Source organism: Lampetra planeri, chromosome 72, assembly GCF_965212315.1.
Source record: "Lampetra planeri chromosome 72, kcLamPlan1.2.h2, whole genome shotgun sequence".
NCBI lineage: Eukaryota > Metazoa > Chordata > Hyperoartia > Petromyzontiformes > Petromyzontidae > Lampetra > Lampetra planeri.
The window spans coordinates 39,095-57,985 of record NC_136177.1 but is presented as its reverse complement, the minus strand read 5'-3'; the positions used below and the strand labels follow the sequence as shown (position 1 = coordinate 57,985).

Genomic DNA, 18,891 nt, shown 5'->3' with positions numbered 1-18,891 from the left:
CCTCAGGGAAAGTGGTTTGTCTGCCTGACTCACCAGTGCAAAACATTGAATGCAAAGCAGAGAGATTCCCTAATACCCCATGGGAGGAATTGGGCCAGACAATAACTTGTGACAAGAATAAAGGACTGAAATGTGTAAATGAGGATCAAGGAGGACTTCCATGTTACAACTACAAGGTCAGATTCTGCTGCTCCAGAGCCGGTGGACCCCCTGCACCAATTCCATCTAAAGCAAGCCCAGGTACCATTCTGGAATTAGTTGCAAAATCACATCGATAATACATTAAATGCCATCATTCATAATTGTGTTTTTTTGGGTTATCAGGTGAATGTGTATGTAAATGCACCAACACCTGGCACAGCCAATCAGTGAGGTTTGCACTCTTCCTCCAGAACCAACTGCATCGAAGGACAAGACACCCGCACCTCCAACCTCTGGCATCAAGGAGCCAGAACCCTCAAAGCCAGAAGGGCCAGGTGTGTCCATGCTCTACGAATATATATAGACAGGATGTATATTTATCAGAATCAAATTACTCAAAATGTGACTACATTTTTAGATCTCAGAGACGAAGTATGATTGTAACTGGATGGTATGAATGGGTGACCACGTCCGCTAACATGATTTATAAACTGCAAGTTATAGGATGCAGAGGGCTGAATGCTAATCTAATTTATTGTGCTGTACGTCCATGCTCCCACGTTTTTTAAATGTATATTATTTCAACATCTATCCCTTGCTTTTCTTTCAAAGTGACACCGAAACCGCCGGTTGAGGAAAAGACAACAAAGGCAGTTCCAGAAGAGAGTGGCGCTCCTCCTCAAGAACCAACTGCATCGAAGGAGAAGTCACCCGCACCTCCAACCTCCAGCAACAAGGAGCCAGAACCATCACCCCCAGAAGGGCCAGGTGTGTTCATTTTGCAAGATTTTATATATATATACCGGCTGTATAATAATTAGGATCAAATCATACAATGCGACTTTATATGTTAGATCTCATAATCGAATTAAACTTGCACCTGGATGAGGTTTGGATTGGTGACTACTTGTGTAACAGATATCATAGGCAATTTTTGTTACAATGTGGCTGGAGAGGGCAGAATGCCACGCACCTTTATTGTTCTGTATGTCCATGTTCCCACGTCTAAACAATCTACATTCTGTCAACATCCATCCCTTGACTTTATATCAAAGTGACACCAAAACCCCCCGTTGAGGAAAAGACACCCCCACCTCCAACCTCCAGCAACAAGGAGCCAGAACCATCGCCCTCAGAAGGGCCAGGTGTGTTCATTTTCTAAGAGTATATCTATATACAGATTTATACTGCTTAGGATCAAATCACACAGAATGTGACTGATTGTGTTAGATGCTAGAAACTAAATAGGGTGACGCATGGATGATTTTTAAATGGGTGACTACCTGCATAACTGATGTCATAAGGCTGAATATTTACAATGTGGACTACAGAGTGCAGAATGCCAGAACCCTTTATTGTGCTGTACTTCCATGTTTCCCCATCCATGATTCCCACATTCACACTAAAGAGAGCGTGAGGAGGCCTTAATTGAACAGCGGTTTGGCAAAATTGTACATTATTTTAGAACACTTTCCAGTAACTCATTTGAAAGGCAGATTAAAAGTATCGTCTGAAGGTTGTTTACAACATTTTGCAAGGGGTAATTGAGAATGCATGCGCGATCTTCATTCTGTCAACATCCATCCCTTGCTTTTCTTTCAAAGTGACACCGAAACCTCCGGTTGAAGTAAAATCAACAAAGCCAGCTCCAGAAGAGAGTGGCGCTCCTCCTCAAGAACCAACTGCACCGAAGGACAAGACACCCCCACCTCCAACCTCCGGCATCAATGAGCCAGAACCATCACCCCCAACTCCAGGCCCAGGTACCATATTGGAATTAGTTGCAAAATCAAATATGGATAATATATTAAATGGAATCATATGTTCAATTCAAGCCACCGTATGCTCTGGTAGGGTCAAAACATTGCCGGTTACAAAAGGCCATCGTAGAGTCCTGAAGAATTGTAAAGTGTGATTTTGTCCTACTTTATAGGCTTCTGGTCCCATACTTGCCTCATTTTACTGGAACAGGGTGGGACTAACGGACTCTAAGCTGAGTTCGTAGTGGAATAGGAGTAACTTACCAAGCAGTCGGTCAGCCTGTTCCAGAGTGACACTTCTTAAATGTGGGCAGTGATGGTGATTAGGCAGCAAATCTACGTAAAAGTAGGTGGTGCTAACAGAAAGGGTTGGCAGCTCACTGTTATGTAGCTTTGACCCTCCACAACATTCTGAAGCTATACGTATGGTTAAATTAGGATGAAGAGACTCATTGTTTACTTCCTGTGCATAATGATATAGAAAGTTTGTTGTACGCTCATAGCAATGGAGCATTCAGTTTTGATACATTTTATAGCTTTAAGAACATTACCTTGGAGAAAAAAGGAGTTGATATATATAGCAATTGTTTGAAGACTGATTAAGAATGTATCTTTGCAGAAGACTGTACTCCAGGCTGGTCTGACTGGTACGATGAGCAATATCCTGATGAAGAAAATGGCGGGGATGAGGAATCTTACCAGAAGGTCATAGCCTCAGGGAAAGTGGTTTGTCTGCCTGACTCACCAGTGCAAAACATTGAATGCAAAGCAGAGAGATTCCCTAATACCCCATGGCAGGAATTGGGCCAGACAATAACTTGTGACAAGAATAACGGACTGAAATGTGTGAGTGAGGATCAAGGAGGACTGCCATGTTACAACTACAAGGTCAGATTCTGTTGCTCCAGAGCAGGTGGCCTCCCGCTACCACCCATTACTCAGGCCCCAACCAAAGCGGCCCCTGAGAAACCATCGACAGAAGCTGCTCCAGAAACAAAGAAAAGCAAACCAGAGTCGCCACCAGTGGTCGAAGAGACCACTGCAGCTGAAGGTGACTATGACAACACTGGGCACATGAACAACAGACATTCTCTACAAGTCATAAAACAATATGAAGTCATCCATAATATTAGATTGCTTGAATATAAATACGTCGTTAAACCCGCCACCACCCGACACAGCCAATTAGTAAGGTTTGTCACCTAAACAGAACATGCAAATTCGTTACTAGTACAGTACACCAGTGTGTTGGAGAGCAAATCCCCATTTGCAATCTCCAACACACTCGTAATGATTAGGCATGTTTTGTTTATGTGACAAACCTTACTAATTAGCTGTGTCGTGTGGTAGCGGGTTTAACAACACTTTTATGTTCACATGATCTAACCCTAAAAACCTATTTTATGGATGATATTGGTCGCGAAAGCCTCCGACGTGTTCAAATGTTAAGTCAGTAATATTGTCACCCTTCACCTTGCAAACATTCCACCAAGAGGAAGTATTGCATCTCTTTGGGACCAATGACAACTTTGAATCAACAATTGCAACCCTATAGTTTGGGATACGAGCATAATGCTTGGACGGGTTTTTGTAATGTTTGACTTACAAAAAATGTACGTTCAAAATATATTGAAAATTACATTTAACACGTTTTTGAGAGGTAAAATAACGATATATTATAATCCATGATAAAAAAATACACGTTAGAAAGCCACCTAAATCGAGAACAATACATTGCCCGTGTATGTATATTATATTGATAAATACATGTATTACCTGAAGCATAGTGTTTAACACACACACACTGCACGTGGATAATTTCCCAAGTGGTGATGTTCACACACTGCTCCAGATAGGCATTTTCTGAAGTTATTATTTCCCCATTCCACTCGTCCTTATAAATCAATGTTTACAACTTTTTAAAAATCAAACGGTGTAAAAAGCCAACCAGTTAGTCACTTTATGGGAGTCTTCCATTTCAATGTCTACACCCAACACTTGGTTTCACTTCACTGCAATCAAGAGAAACTCGAATCTGTCCTGAAAAAACACTTGATTTTGGGACGTATCATATTCAGTGATGATGATGTGTATTATTTCATACTATACACACCATAATTCACGTATATTCTTTTGCAGAATTGATTGTTCCAGCAACACAGCAACCAATCGAGGCCTCAAAACCAACTAAAACACCCACCGAACAAGGTAAGCATTGCTTTGTGGTAACAAGTCACGAGGCATGTTTGAATGCATGAATAAGGCTTAAATCTTTTCTACAATCTGTTTGCATTTGATAACTGATAAGATCATTTATTTGCAGAAGAAGACTGCGCTCCAGGCTGGTCTGACTGGTACGATGAGCAATATCCTGATGAAGAAAATGGCGGAGATGTTGAATCATACGAGAAGGTCATAGCCTCAGGGAAAGTGGTTTGTCTGCCTGACTCACCAGTGCAAAACATTGAATGCAAAGCAGAGAGATTCCCTAATACCCCATGGCAGGAATTGGGCCAGACAATAACTTGTGACAAGAATAACGGACTGAAATGTGTGAGTGAGGATCAAGGAGGACTGCCATGTTACAACTACAAGGTCAGATTCTGTTGCTCCAGAGCAGGTGGCCTCCCGCTACCACCCATTACTCAGGCCCCAACCAAAGCGGCCCCTGAGAAACCATCGACAGAAGCTGCTCCAGAAACAAAGAAAAGCAAACCAGAGTCGCCACCAGTGGTCGAAGAGACCACTGCAGCTGAAGGTGAACTTGGAGTGAGAATAGAGATCAGTTTTGATTTTAATGAGCAAACGTTTTCTTCATACTTGATAAATGTCATTGCATTTAGATCATAAATTGGATACACCAAATCTATATAATTTGATGTATTTAAGTTATGTCGTTTTATTTGCAGGCCACAGTGTTCCTGTGACACAAGCAACAGAACAGGCACCACGGCCATCTGTAAAACCAACACCTAAAGGTAAATCATGGAAAATGTGACAGCATATTTTAAGAAAGTAAGTGTTCGTTTTTCTAATCATCTTTTTTAAAAGGCCATTTCATCATAAGTGTCAAGATGTCGTTCATGAAACTTTTATTACATTTTAAAGACAGTATTTGATATATATCCTTACCCACTGTAACTTAGTTACAACATCATATTTGGATAATATGACATTTGACCAGGGATTTTTGACGTTCACATTTTTTACTTCAGTTTGCATAGGCAACTTACACGTTCCAATGTAAAATTAACAGGGATACAGCAGTGATTTCCAATTTTGACCACACTTGATCAGAATTGAATTGGTCTGCATTGTGCGAGAGCTTCATTATCACCATTGTAGGGAAAGTGAATAAATCAAACTCATAGTTGAACCTCCCCACACTCATTGCGTTTTCTTTCTGCCGCGTTTCTCTCCAAGTGACGTCCTCACAAGCAGTTGAAGAAAAGTCAACGGAACGGAGTGCTGTAGTGAAAAGCTCAGCAGCTCCGAAACTAAAGACTCCAGATGTCTCCACAAAAGCACCACAAACCTCAACCAAAAAGGCAATATCTACAACGACGGCAGATGACGGTACGTTGTTTTCCCAAATAATGGCCTGCATCATTTAATACGTTTTTATCAATAGAATTTGAAAAAATCCAGGTGAGTTATGTATCCTTGGCCAGCATAATAGGAAAAGGAATTTCACCACGAAAATATATGCTCCATATTTAAGAATCATTCTTTATGAAGTTTTTATATCTTGTCGAGTTGAAAAACCGTACATTTTCATACGTAGGCTTTCACGACCAATGTGAATTATAATTTGTTTCTATGGGTTAAGATCGTGAAAGTATAATGTCAAATTTTAACTATAACCCTCCACTACCGGACAGAGGCAATCAAATGAAATTGTCACGTGGGAAAATATGGCAATCGATTTGGTTTACTGTACAATGTTGCATATTTGTATTGCTGGGGACTGAGGTGTATGTAGATATGTGAAAATCTATATTAAAAAAAAACTGAGTTACACCATGCACAAACAGGTTACTGGACAAATTACCATCACATTTACTTAAGAAAGTAAATGTGATATTAATAATACATACTGCACGTGAACATTTGGGATGTGTGAACATCTATATCAAATATCAGTCACAGCATGCACAAATACTGCACTGGGTGTGAGCAGTTCATTGGTCAGGGTGGATATGCGAGGGCTATATGTGCAACCATCCACTATTGAGCCGCCTTTGGTGTAGGCTCTTTCACCAGCAGTTTAGAAATATAACTCTAGATTTGAAGCTTTCGTGACTGCAAGTATTCATATTCTTAGGTTGTTTCGGTAAAGTCATGTAGGTAAAAAAAAATTAATAAAAGTAAAATAAAAATAAAATAAAAATCACGACGTTTCGGAGGCAACACAAGCTTCCGTCTTCAGGTGGAACCGTCACAGCACGATAGCTGTATCAAGTAAATTAGAGATTCCAAGGGATACTACCCCGTATATATACTGGTTGAGGGGGGTGGGCCAGGAACGGCCCACTTTTTATTATTATGGTAAGGTGCGGCTTGAGACTACGGCTAGTCTACATAACAAAGGACTGAGCCTGAGAGGGGGGTGGGGGGTGCCAGAGTAACCTTCTGAGGTTGCCGAGTGGCTCAGAGGTTAGAGCACTGATAAGGTTTTGGGCGTGAATTCAGGCAGCCACCGGGTCCTCAACTGTATGTGGCTCTGCACTCTCAAAATTAAATCATCAGTTTGACTGTCATATGACACACCTCAATTTTATATACAGAGTGAGTGGGGGGCGGGTGGGAAGTGCTTCATTCTAACTATGTCTGGAGCACAGGTGACTTGAAAAGATCTCAAAAGATGCGCCGTCATATCCGTTTCTATTGGGCTGTTCTCTAACATGAAGGGTTGCACTGCTCTGTGAGATCGTAAAGTATGCTTTGTCCTGTGACGTGATGCCCACAGCACAATTGGGATAAAATTGTGGAGAATACGAAGACATGTTTTAAACTATTATTTTGGTTTTTCGGTAAAGCCACGTACATAGAAAAAAATAATCAAAAGAATAACAATATCACGACGATTCAATCGCAACACAATCAATTGTCTTCTTTTCACCTGAAGACGATTGATTGTGTTGCGATCGAAACGTCGTGATATTGTTATTATTTTGATTTTTTTCTATCTACGTGGCTTTACCGAAAGACCCAAAGAATATGAATTCCTACAGTCACGAAAGCTTTAAGTCAATGTTTTAATATATCTGAAAATGTCTTGTTGGAAAATGTCCGCTTTTGCAGAAGAGCATTGCAGTACGGGCTGGTCCCAGTGGTTCGACGAGCACACTCCAACTGAGGCAAATGGAGGCGATGTGGAAACCTACCAAATGGTCATAGAGTCGGGCAAAGTGGTCTGCCCGGATAACACCTTAGTAGAAAAAATCGACTGCAGAGCGGATAAGTTCCCACATAAGAATTGGAAAAAACTATGGCAAACGATCACCTGTGATAAGGAGACCGGCTTGAGATGTGCGAATGAGAACCAGGGCATATTGACGTGCTTCAACTACATGGTCAGGTTCTGCTGCTCTGAGGTGGTAAGTCCTCATCCGATCACAACTAATGCTCCACCCAGGAAGGAAACTAAGCATCCACCCAAAACAGTCGGTCCTTGGACAACTCTGAAGAATCCAGAGAAATCAACAACTCCAAGACTGACCACCGCAGCTGAAGGTAATTCTATGACACGTGACATTATTTATTCATCAATTGTTGAGCATCAGCCGAAAATGGCAAGTGGTTATCAACAAACAGTTTTGAAGGTATAATAGATATACGTTAATGTGCGCATTGCATTGAACGAGGTTGTAGCCACATAGTAAAATAGGCAATAGAAGGGAATTCCAAAGTAAAGCAGTGCAAGGGAATACGCAGACGGATACATTTTTTCACCTGCTAAATGTTGGTTGAATACAGTATGAATGAGACGCAACAGTCAGCTCTGGTAGACAAAGTCTTCAACATGGGTGCAGGATAATTGTTTTTTTTACCCTTCTATCTGGCAACAAAACTGACACCTTTTTTACAACGAGTCATGTTTGCATAGACCACAATACCTGCAGTCATAATGCAAACAAAAACACAATTCTGATAATGTATGCACTGTCCTTGAAGTTGATTGGTCCACACCCGAGACAGCTTTCCTTAGAGCCCAGTCTCACATGGTGTTGGACCAGATGACGCCAAAAGGTGCACAACTCAAAGACAATGTACCATCAGAGTATGAGAGCTCGGGGTAAGCATTTACACCATTGGAACCTCCTTTGCCAGTAGCAAAATATGGTAATTGTTTTTACCCTTTTATCTGGCAACAAAACCGACACCTTTTTTACAAGGAGTCATGTTTGCATTGACGGAATGCAAACAAAACACAATTCTGATAATGTATGCACTGTCCTTGAAGTTGATTGGTCCACACCCGAGACAGCGTTCCTTAGAGCCCAGTCTCACATGGGTTTGGACCAGATGACGCCAAAAGGCGCACTATGACAGCAGGTATTGTGGTCTATGCAAACATGACTCTTTGTAAAAAAAGGTGTCAGTTTTGTTGCCAGATAGAAGGGTAAAAAAACAATTATCATATGTTTTACTGGAAAATGAGGTTCCAATGGTATGGGTGCAGGAATTAATGAGTCAATTTTATGGGAACAGTGACCACAGCAGTCACAATAGAAGTGTGATAAGGACTACAAACCTGCCGTGCCAACAACTCCTTTGTGCACGTATCCTATTCAGTGATGAAGATGTGTATTGTTTAATATTAGATACACCTTAATTAATGTATATTGTGTGCAAAGTGATTGTTCCAGCAACACATTGAGGCAACAAAATCAACTGAAACATAAGGATCGGGTTCAGTGACTATCATTCGGCCTGTTTTAATGCATACACATGTCTTAAACATCTCCCAATATGTTTGCGTTTGAAGACTGATTAAGATTATATCTTTGCAGAAGAAGACTGTGCTACAGGCTGGTCTCAGTGGTATGATGAACAATATCCAGATCTAAACAATGGCGGAGATGAGGAATCTTACCAGAAGGTCACAGCCTCAGGGAATGTGGTCTGTCTGGCTGACTCATCAGTGGAAAAAATTGACTGCAAAGCAGAGAGATTCCCTAATACCCCATGGCAGGAATTGGGCCAGACGATCACTTGTGACAAGAGCGAAGGCTTGAAATGCTCTAATGACGATCAAGGCATGTTGCCATGTTACAACTACAAGGTCAGATTCTGCTGCTCCAAATCAGGTGCCCCCCCTTCACCACCCAATACTCAGGCCCCAACCAAAAGGGCCCCTGAGAAACCACCAACAGCAGCTGCTCATGAAACAACTAAACATAAACCCAAAAAGACCACTGCAGTTGAAGGTAACTACACGACATTGGGACGACACGATCATGCACTATTCAGTTGTGTAAAGAAAACAAGTCGGTAAGATTGACCATTGATCTTGAAAACATGAATGCAATCGGAGATAATGTATTTATTGACTTGAACAAGGGAAGAGAGGCAGTAGAATGGCATTCCAAAGTAAAGCAGTGCCAGGGAAGACGCTGAAAGAGAAATGTTTCACCAGCTATATGTTGAATCTTGACTTAAAGCTTTCGTGACTGCAAACATGATAACATAATTGCAAACATGATGCCTTGAATAAAGGTGTCAGTTTTGTACCAGTTAAAAGGGTAAAAACCTACTATTATATTTTGCCACTGGTAAAAGAGATCTCATAGTGTAAATGCTTCACCCGAGCTCTCAATACTCTGATATTGCACTGTGTTTGAGTTGTACGCCTTCTGGTGTCATCTGGCCCTACACCAATGGGGACTAGGCTCTAAAGAAAGCCGTCTCGGGTGTGGGCCAATCAACTTCAAGGACAGTGCATATTATCATCCTTATCAGAGTTGCTTCTTTTTGTTTGCTTTTTTGACTACTTGTGTTGTGGTCATTGCAAACATGATGCCTTGAATAAAGGTGTCAGTTTTGTACCAGTTAAAAGGGTAAAAACCTACTATTATATTTTGCCACTGGTAAAAGAGATCTCATAGTGTAAATGCTTACCCCGAGCTCTCAATACTCTGAAATTGCACTGTGTTTGAGTTGTACGCCTTCTGGTGTCATCTGGCCCTACACCAATGGGGACTAGGCTCTAAAGAAAGCCGTCTCGGGTGTGGGCCAATCAACTTCAAGGACAGTGCATATTATCATCCTTATCAGAGTTGCTTCTTTTTGTTTGCTTTTTTGACTACTTGTGTTGTGGTCATTGCAAACATGATGCCTTGAATAAAGGTGTCAGTTTTGTACCAGTTAAAAGGGTAAAAACCTACTATTATATTTTGCCACTGGTAAAAGAGATCTCATAGTGTAAATGCTTCACCCGAGCTCTCAATACTCTGATATTGCACTGTGTTTGAGTTGTACGCCTTCTGGTGTCATCTGGCCCTACACCAATGGGGACTAGGCTCTAAAGAAAGCCGTCTCGGGTGTGGGCCAATCAACTTCAAGGACAGTGCATATTATCATCCTTATCAGAGTTGCTTCTTTTTGTTTGCTTTTTTGACTACTTGTGTTGTGGTCATTGCAAACATGATGCCTTGAATAAAGGTGTCAGTTTTGTACCAGTTAAAAGGGTAAAAACCTACTATTATATTTTGCCACTGGTAAAAGAGATCTCATAGTGTAAATGCTTACCCCGAGCTCTCAATACTCTGATATTGCACTGTGTTTGAGTTGTACGCCTTCTGGTGTCATCTGGCCCTACACCAATGGGGACTAGGCTCTAAAGAAAGCCGTCTCGGGTGTGGGCCAATCAACTTCAAGGACAGTGCATATTATCATCCTTATCAGAGTTGCTCCTTTTTGTTTGCTTTTTTGACTACTTGTGTTGTGGTCATTGCAAACATGATGCCTTGAATAAAGGTGTCAGTTTTGTACCAGTTAAAAGGGTAAAAACCTACTATTATATTTTGCCACTGGTAAAAGAGATCTCATAGTGTAAATGCTTACCCCGAGCTCTCAATACTCTGATATTGCACTGTGTTTGAGTTGTACGCCTTCTGGTGTCATCTGGCCCTACACCAATGGGGACTAGGCTCTAAAGAAAGCCGTCTCGGGTGTGGGCCAATCAACTTCAAGGACAGTGCATATTATCATCCTTATCAGAGTTGCTTCTTTTTGTTTGCTTTTTTGACTACTTGTGTTGTGGTCATTGCAAACATGATGCCTTGAATAAAGGTGTCAGTTTTGTACCAGTTAAAAGGGTAAAAACCTACTATTATATTTTGCCACTGGTAAAAGAGATCTCATAGTATATATAGGAAGTATACAGCTTAGGATCAATTAAAACATAGTGACTTAATTTGTTAGATCTCAGAAACTTATTAAGACTTGATCCTGGATAGGTTTTGGATAGGTGACAATCTGTGTAACAGATTGTCAAATGATGAATATTTATAATATGGACTTCACAGAGCAGAATGCCACAGCCCTTTATTGTGATGTACTTCCATGCCCCCCATCCCACGTTCACTAACCCGCACTGAAGAGCATGATGAAGCATCGTCAAATAACCCCCCCAACCCAGACACCATGGGGAGGCTTTAATTGAGCAGTGTATTGGCAAAGAGCTGTACTTTATTTAGTATAACTGTCCAGTAACTGATTCGTAATACAGATTAAAGTATTGTCTGCACGTTGCTTACAACATTTTACAAGGTTCAACTCAGAATGTTTGAGAAAACTGCATTCCCTTACTATCCATTCTTTGCTTTTCTTTCAAAGTGCCATCGAAACCCCCTGTTGAGGAAAAGCCAACAAAGCCAGCACCTGAAGAGAGTGGCGCTCCTCCAGAACCAACTGCACCGAAGGACAAGACACTCCCACCTCCAACCTCCGGCAACATGGAGCCAGAACCCTCACCTTCAGAAGGGCCAGGTGTGTTCATTTCGTAAGATTTTATATATATACAGGAAGTATACAGCTTAGGATCAAATCAAACAAAGTGACTTAATTTGTTAGATCTCAGAAAACAATTAAGACTTGCTAATGGATAGGTTTTGGATAGGTGACAATCTGTGTAACAGATGTCATAGGCTGAATATTTATAATATTGACTTCACAGAGCAGAATGCCACAGCCCTTTATTGTGATGTACTTCCATACTCTCCATTCCACGTTCACTAACCCGCACTGAAGAGCATGATGAAGCATCGTCAAATAACCCCCCCAACCCAGACACCATGGGGAGGCTTTAACTGAGCAGTGTATTGGCAAAGAGCTGTACATTATTTAGTATAACTGTCCAGTAACTTATTCGTAATCCAGATTAAAGTATTGTCTGCAGGTTGCTTACAACATTTTACAAGGTTCAACTCAGAATGTTTAAGAAATCTGCATTCCCTTAAGATCCATCCTTTGCTTTTCTTTCAAAGTGCCATCGAAACCCCCTGTAGAGGAAAAGCCAACAAAGCCAGCTCCTGAAGAGAGTGGCGCTCCTCCTCAAGAACCAACTGCACCGAAGGACACGACACCCCCACCTCCAACCTCCGGCATAAAGGAGCCAGAACCCTCACCCTCAGGAGGGCCAGGTGTGTTCATTTTGTTAGATTACGTATATACACGAAGTTTACTGCTTAGGATCAAATCAAACAAAGTGACTTAATTTGTTAGATCTCAGAAAACAATTAAGACTTGCTAATGGATAGGTTTTGGATAGGTGACAATCTGTGTAACAGATGTCATAGGCTGAATATTTACAATACGGACTGCACAGGGCAGAATGCCACAGCCCTTTATTGTGATGTACTTCCATGCTCTCCATTCCACGTTCACTAACCCGCACTGAAGAGCATGATGAAGCATCGTCAAATAACCCCCCCAACCCAGACACCATGGGGAGGCTTTTATTGAGCAGTGTATTGGCAAAGAGCTGTACATTATTTAGTATAACTGTCCAGTAACTGATTCGTAATCCAGATTAAAGTATTGTCTGCACGTTGCTTACAACATTTTACAAGGTTCAACTCAGAATGTTTGAGAAAACTGCATTCCCTTACGATCCATTCTTTGCTTTTCTTTCAAAGTGCCATCGAAACCCCCTGTTGAGGAAAAGCCAACAAAGCCAGCACCTGAAGAGAGTGGCGCTCCTCCAGAACCAACTGCACCGAAGGACAAGACACTCCCACCTCCAACCTCCGGCAACAAGGAGCCAGAACCCTCACCTTCAGAAGGGCCAGGTGTGTTCATTTCGTAAGATTTTATATATATACAGGAAGTATACAGCTTAGGATCAAATCAAACAAAGTGACTTAATTTGTTAGATCTCAGAAAACAATTAAGACTTGCTAATGGATAGGTTTTGGATAGGTGACAATCTGTGTAACAGATGTCATAGGCTGAATATTTATAATATTGACTTCACAGAGCAGAATGCCACAGCCCTTTATTGTGATGTACTTCCATACTCTCCATTCCACGTTCACTAAACCGCACTGAAGAGCATGATGAAGCATCGTCAAATAACCCCCCCAACCCAGACACCATGGGGAGGCTTTAACTGAGCAGTGTATTGGCAAAGAGCTGTACATTATTTAGTATAACTGTCCAGTAACTTATTCGTAATCCAGATTAAAGTATTGTCTGCAGGTTGCTTACAACATTTTACAAGGTTCAACTCAGAATGTTTAAGAAATCTGCATTCCCTTAAGATCCATCCTTTGCTTTTCTTTCAAAGTGCCATCGACACCCCCTGTAGAGGACAAGCCAACAAAGCCAGCTCCTGAAGAGAGTGGCGCTCCTCCTCAAGAACCAACTGCACCGAAGGACACGACACCCCCACCTCCAACCTCCGGCATAAAGGAGCCAGAACCCTCACCCTCAGGAGGGCCAGGTGTGTTCATTTTGTTAGATTACATATATACACGAAGTTTACTGCTTAGTATCAAATCAAACAAATGTATTGGCAAAGAGCTGTACATTATTTAGTATAACTGTCCAGTAACTTATTGGTTATCCAGATTAAAGTATTGTCTGCAGGTTGCTTACGACTTTTTAAAAGGTTCAACTCAGAATGTTGGAGAAAACTGCATTCCCTTAAGATCCATCCTTTGCTTTTCTTTTAAAGTGCCAACGAAACCCCCTGTTGAGGAAAAGCCAACAAAGCCAGCTCCTGAAGAGAGTGGCGCTCCTCCTCAAGAACCAACTGCACCGAAGGACAAGACACCCCCACCTCCAACCTCCGGCATCAAAGAGCCAGAACCCTCACCCTCAGGAGGGCCAGGTGTGTTCATTTTGTTAGATTATATATATATATAGGAATAATAGTAGGTTTTTACCCTTTTAACTGGTACAAAACTGACACCTTTATTCAAGGCATCATGTTTGCAATGACCACAACACAAGTAGTCAAAAAAGCAAACAAAAAGAAGCAACTCTGATAAGGATGATAATATGCACTGTCCTTGAAGTTGATTGGCCCACACCCGAGACGGCTTTCTTTAGAGCCTAGTCCCCATTGGTGTAGGGCCAGATGACACCAGAAGGCGTACAACTCAAACACAGTGCAATATCAGAGTATTGAGAGCTCGGGGTAAGCATTTACACTATGAGATCTCTTTTACCAGTGGCAAAATATAATAGTAGGTTTTTACCCTTTTAACTGGTACAAAACTGACACCTTTATTCAAGGCATCATGTTTGCAATGACCACAACACAAGTAGTCAAAAAAGCAAACAAAAATAAGCAACTCTGATAAGGATGATAATATGCACTGTCCTTGAAGTTGATTGGCCCACACCCGAGACGGCTTTCTTTAGAGCCTAGTCCCCATTGGTGTAGGGCCAGATGACACCAGAAGGCGTACAACTCAAACACAGTGCAATATCAGAGTATTGAGAGCTCGGGGTAAGCATTTACACTATGAGATCTCTTTTACCAGTGGCAAAATATAATAGTAGGTTTTTACCCTTTTAACTGGTACAAAACTGACACCTTTATTCAAGGCATCATGTTTGCAATGACCACAACACAAGTAGTCAAAAAAGCAAACAAAAAGAAGCAACTCTGATAAGAATGATAATATGCACTGTCCTTGAAGTTGATTGGCCCACACCCGAGACGGCTTTCTTTAGAGCCTAGTCCCCATTGGTGTAGGGCCAGATGACACCAGAAGGCGTACAACTCAAACACAGTGCAATATCAGAGTATTGAGAGCTCGGGTGAAGCATTTACACTATGAGATCTCTTTTACCAGTGGCAAAATATAATAGTAGGTTTTTACCCTTTTAACTGGTACAAAACTGACACCTTTATTCAAGGCATCATGTTTGCAATGACCACAACACAAGTAGTCAAAAAAGCAAACAAAAAGAAGCAACTCTGATAAGGATGATAATATGCACTGTCCTTGAAGTTGATTGGCCCACACCCGAGACGGCTTTCTTTAGAGCCTAGTCCCCATTGGTGTAGGGCCAGATGACACCAGAAGGCGTACAACTCAAACACAGTGCAATATCAGAGTATTGAGAGCTCGGGGTAAGCATTTACACTATGAGATCTCTTTTACCAGTGGCAAAATATAATAGTAGGTTTTTACCCTTTTAACTGGTACAAAACTGACACCTTTATTCAAGGCATCATGTTTGCAATGACCACAACACAAGTAGTCAAAAAAGCAAACAAAAAGAAGCAACTCTGATAAGGATGATAATATGCACTGTCCTTGAAGTTGATTGGCCCACACCCGAGACGGCTTTCTTTAGAGCCTAGTCCCCATTGGTGTAGGGCCAGATGACACCAGAAGGCGTACAACTCAAACACAGTGCAATATCAGAGTATTGAGAGCTCGGGGTAAGCATTTACACTATGAGATCTCTTTTACCAGTGGCAAAATATAATAGTAGGTTTTTACCCTTTTAACTGGTACAAAACTGACACCTTTATTCAAGGCATCATGTTTGCAATGACCACAACACAAGTAGTCAAAAAAGCAAACAAAAAGAAGCAACTCTGATAAGAATGATAATATGCACTGTCCTTGAAGTTGATTGGCCCACACCCGAGACGGCTTTCTTTAGAGCCTAGTCCCCATTGGTGTAGGGCCAGATGACACCAGAAGGCGTACAACTCAAACACAGTGCAATATCAGAGTATTGAGAGCTCGGGTGAAGCATTTACACTATGAGATCTCTTTTACCAGTGGCAAAATATAATAGTAGGTTTTTACCCTTTTAACTGGTACAAAACTGACACCTTTATTCAAGGCATCATGTTTGCAATGACCACAACACAAGTAGTCAAAAAAGCAAACAAAAAGAAGCAACTCTGATAAGGATGATAATATGCACTGTCCTTGAAGTTGATTGGCCCACACCCGAGACGGCTTTCTTTAGAGCCTAGTCCCCATTGGTGTAGGGCCAGATGACACCAGAAGGCGTACAACTCAAACACAGTGCAATATCAGAGTATTGAGAGCTCGGGGTAGGCATTTACACTATGAGATCTCTTTTACCAGTGGCAAAATATAATAGTAGGTTTTTACCCTTTTAACTGGTACAAAACTGACACCTTTATTCAAGGCATCATGTTTGCAATGACCACAACACAAGTAGTCAAAAAAGCAAACAAAAAGAAGCAACTCTGATAAGGATGATAATATGCACTGTCTTTGAAGTTGATTGGCCCACACCCGAGACGGCTTTCTTTAGAGCCTAGTCCCCATTGGTGTAGGGCCAGATGACACCAGAAGGCGTACAACTCAAACACAGTGCAATATCAGAGTATTGAGAGCTCGGGGTAAGCATTTACACTATGAGATCTCTTTTACCAGTGGCAAAATATAATTGCAAACATGATGCCTAATTGCAAACATGATGCCTTGAATAAAGGTGTCAGTTTTGTACCAGTTAAAAGGGTAAAAACCTACTATTATATTTTGCCACTGGTAAAAGAGATCTCATAGTGTAAATGCTTCACCCGAGCTCTCAATACTCTGATATTGCACTGTGTTTGAGTTGTACGCCTTCTGGTGTCATCTGGCCCTACACCAATGGGGACTAGGCTCTAAAGAAAGCCGTCTCGGGTGTGGGCCAATCAACTTCAAGGACAGTGCATATTATCATCCTTATCAGAGTTGCTTCTTTTTGTTTGTTTTTTTGACTACTTGTGTTGTGGTCATTGCAAACATGATGCCTTGAATAAAGGTGTCAGTTTTGTACCAGTTAAAAGGGTAAAAACCTACTATTATATTTTGCCACTGGTAAAAGAGATCTCATAGTGTAAATGCTTACCCCGAGCTCTCAATACTCTGATATTGCACTGTGTTTGAGTTGTACGCCTTCTGGTGTCATCTGGCCCTACACCAATGGGGACTAGGCTCTAAAGAAAGCCGTCTCGGGTGTGGGCCAATCAACTTCAAGGACAGTGCATATTATCATCCTTATCAGAGTTGCTTCTTTTTGTTTGCTTTTTTGACTACTTGTGTTGTGGTCATTGCAAACATGATGCCTTGAATAAAGGTGTCAGTTTTGTACCAGTTAAAAGGGTAAAAACCTACTATTATATTTTGCCACTGGTAAAAGAGATCTCATAGTGTAAATGCTTACCCCGAGCTCTCAATACTCTGATATTGATTTTTTTTTTTCCTTTCATTAATTTAAAAATTTTTACCTACGTGACTTTACCGAAAAAAACCTAAGAATAAGAATCCTTGCAGTCACGAAAGCTTCAAATCTAGAATGTTTATAAGGGGTTTGAAATGGGCGTAGCCCAAATGTCAGCAACCAATGGTAATGCAGGTGGTGGGCAGCCAACCCGATGGTGGTTGGTTTTCCACCAATCAAAGGGCTGCCAGGTGGTGGAAAACCAACCATCGTGGGGTTAGCTGCCCACCACCTGCATTACCATTGGCTGCAGACATTTGGGCTATGCCCATTTCAAACCCCTTATAAACAGTTTGCCTTTGGGAGCTAACCCCCCCCCCTATCCAGAAGACGACCGCTTGTGTTGCGATCGAATCGTCGTAGTTTTTTGTTTTTTACTTAAAGCTTTCGTGACTGTAGGAATTCATATTCTTTGGGTCTTTCGGTAATGTCACATAGATAGGTTCAAAGAAAATAACAAAAAAATCACCTATCTACGTGACTTTACTGAAAGACCCAAATAATATTTTAGTTTTTTGTCATTTTTTTTAACCTATCTTCGTGACTTTGCCAAATGACCCAAAGAATAGCGATATGTTGGTTGAACACAATATGGATGAGACGCAACAGTCAAGTTTGGTAGACCGAGTCTTCAACATGGGTGCAGGAATCAACGAGTGAAGTTTATGGGAACAGTGACCACGGTAGTCACTATAGAAGAGAGATAAAGACTCCAAACCTGCCATGGCAACAACTCCTCTGTGGACATATCATATTCGGTGACGAAGTTGTCTCGTGTTGTATTATATACATATACACCCTAATCCATATATATGTTGTGCAGAAGTGATTGTTCCAGCAACACACAAACAAATTGAGGCTAAAAAACCAACCACGGAGGCCCCCAAGAAACGATCAACAGCAGCTGCTCATGAAACAACGAAAAATAAACCCAAAAAGACCCCTGCAGTTGAAGGTAACTACACGACATTGGGACGACACGATCATGCACTATTCAGTTGTGTAAAGAAAACAAGTCGGTAAGATTGACCATTGATCTTGAAAACATGAATGCAATCGGAGATAATGTATTTATTGACTTGAACAAGGGAAGAGAGGCAGTAGAATGGCATTCCAAAGTAAAGCAGTGCCAGGGAAGACGCTGAAAGAGAAATGTTTCACCAGCTATATGTTGAATCTTGACTTAAAGCTTTCGTGACTGCAGGAATTCATATTATTTGGGTCTTCTGGTAAAGTCACGTAGATCGGTTCAAATAAAATAACAAAAAAC

General features: G+C 41.3%; 1 protein-coding gene across 1 annotated transcript; it reads left to right on the top strand.

The window, feature by feature from the left end:
• Window positions 1-1,868: 1,868 nt before the first annotated feature.
• On the top strand, window positions 1,869-11,914 carry LOC144737624 (mucin-5AC-like). The gene is made up of 10 exons (XM_078620393.1): window positions 1,869-1,904; window positions 2,075-2,138; window positions 2,521-2,952; window positions 4,041-4,109; window positions 4,225-4,659; window positions 4,811-4,879; window positions 5,325-5,477; window positions 7,206-7,637; window positions 8,918-9,334; window positions 11,745-11,914. Exons 1-10 carry the CDS (start codon window positions 1,869-1,871, stop codon window positions 11,912-11,914), a joined length of 2,277 nt encoding a protein of 758 aa, XP_078476519.1.
• Window positions 11,915-18,891: the final 6,977 nt, after the last annotated feature.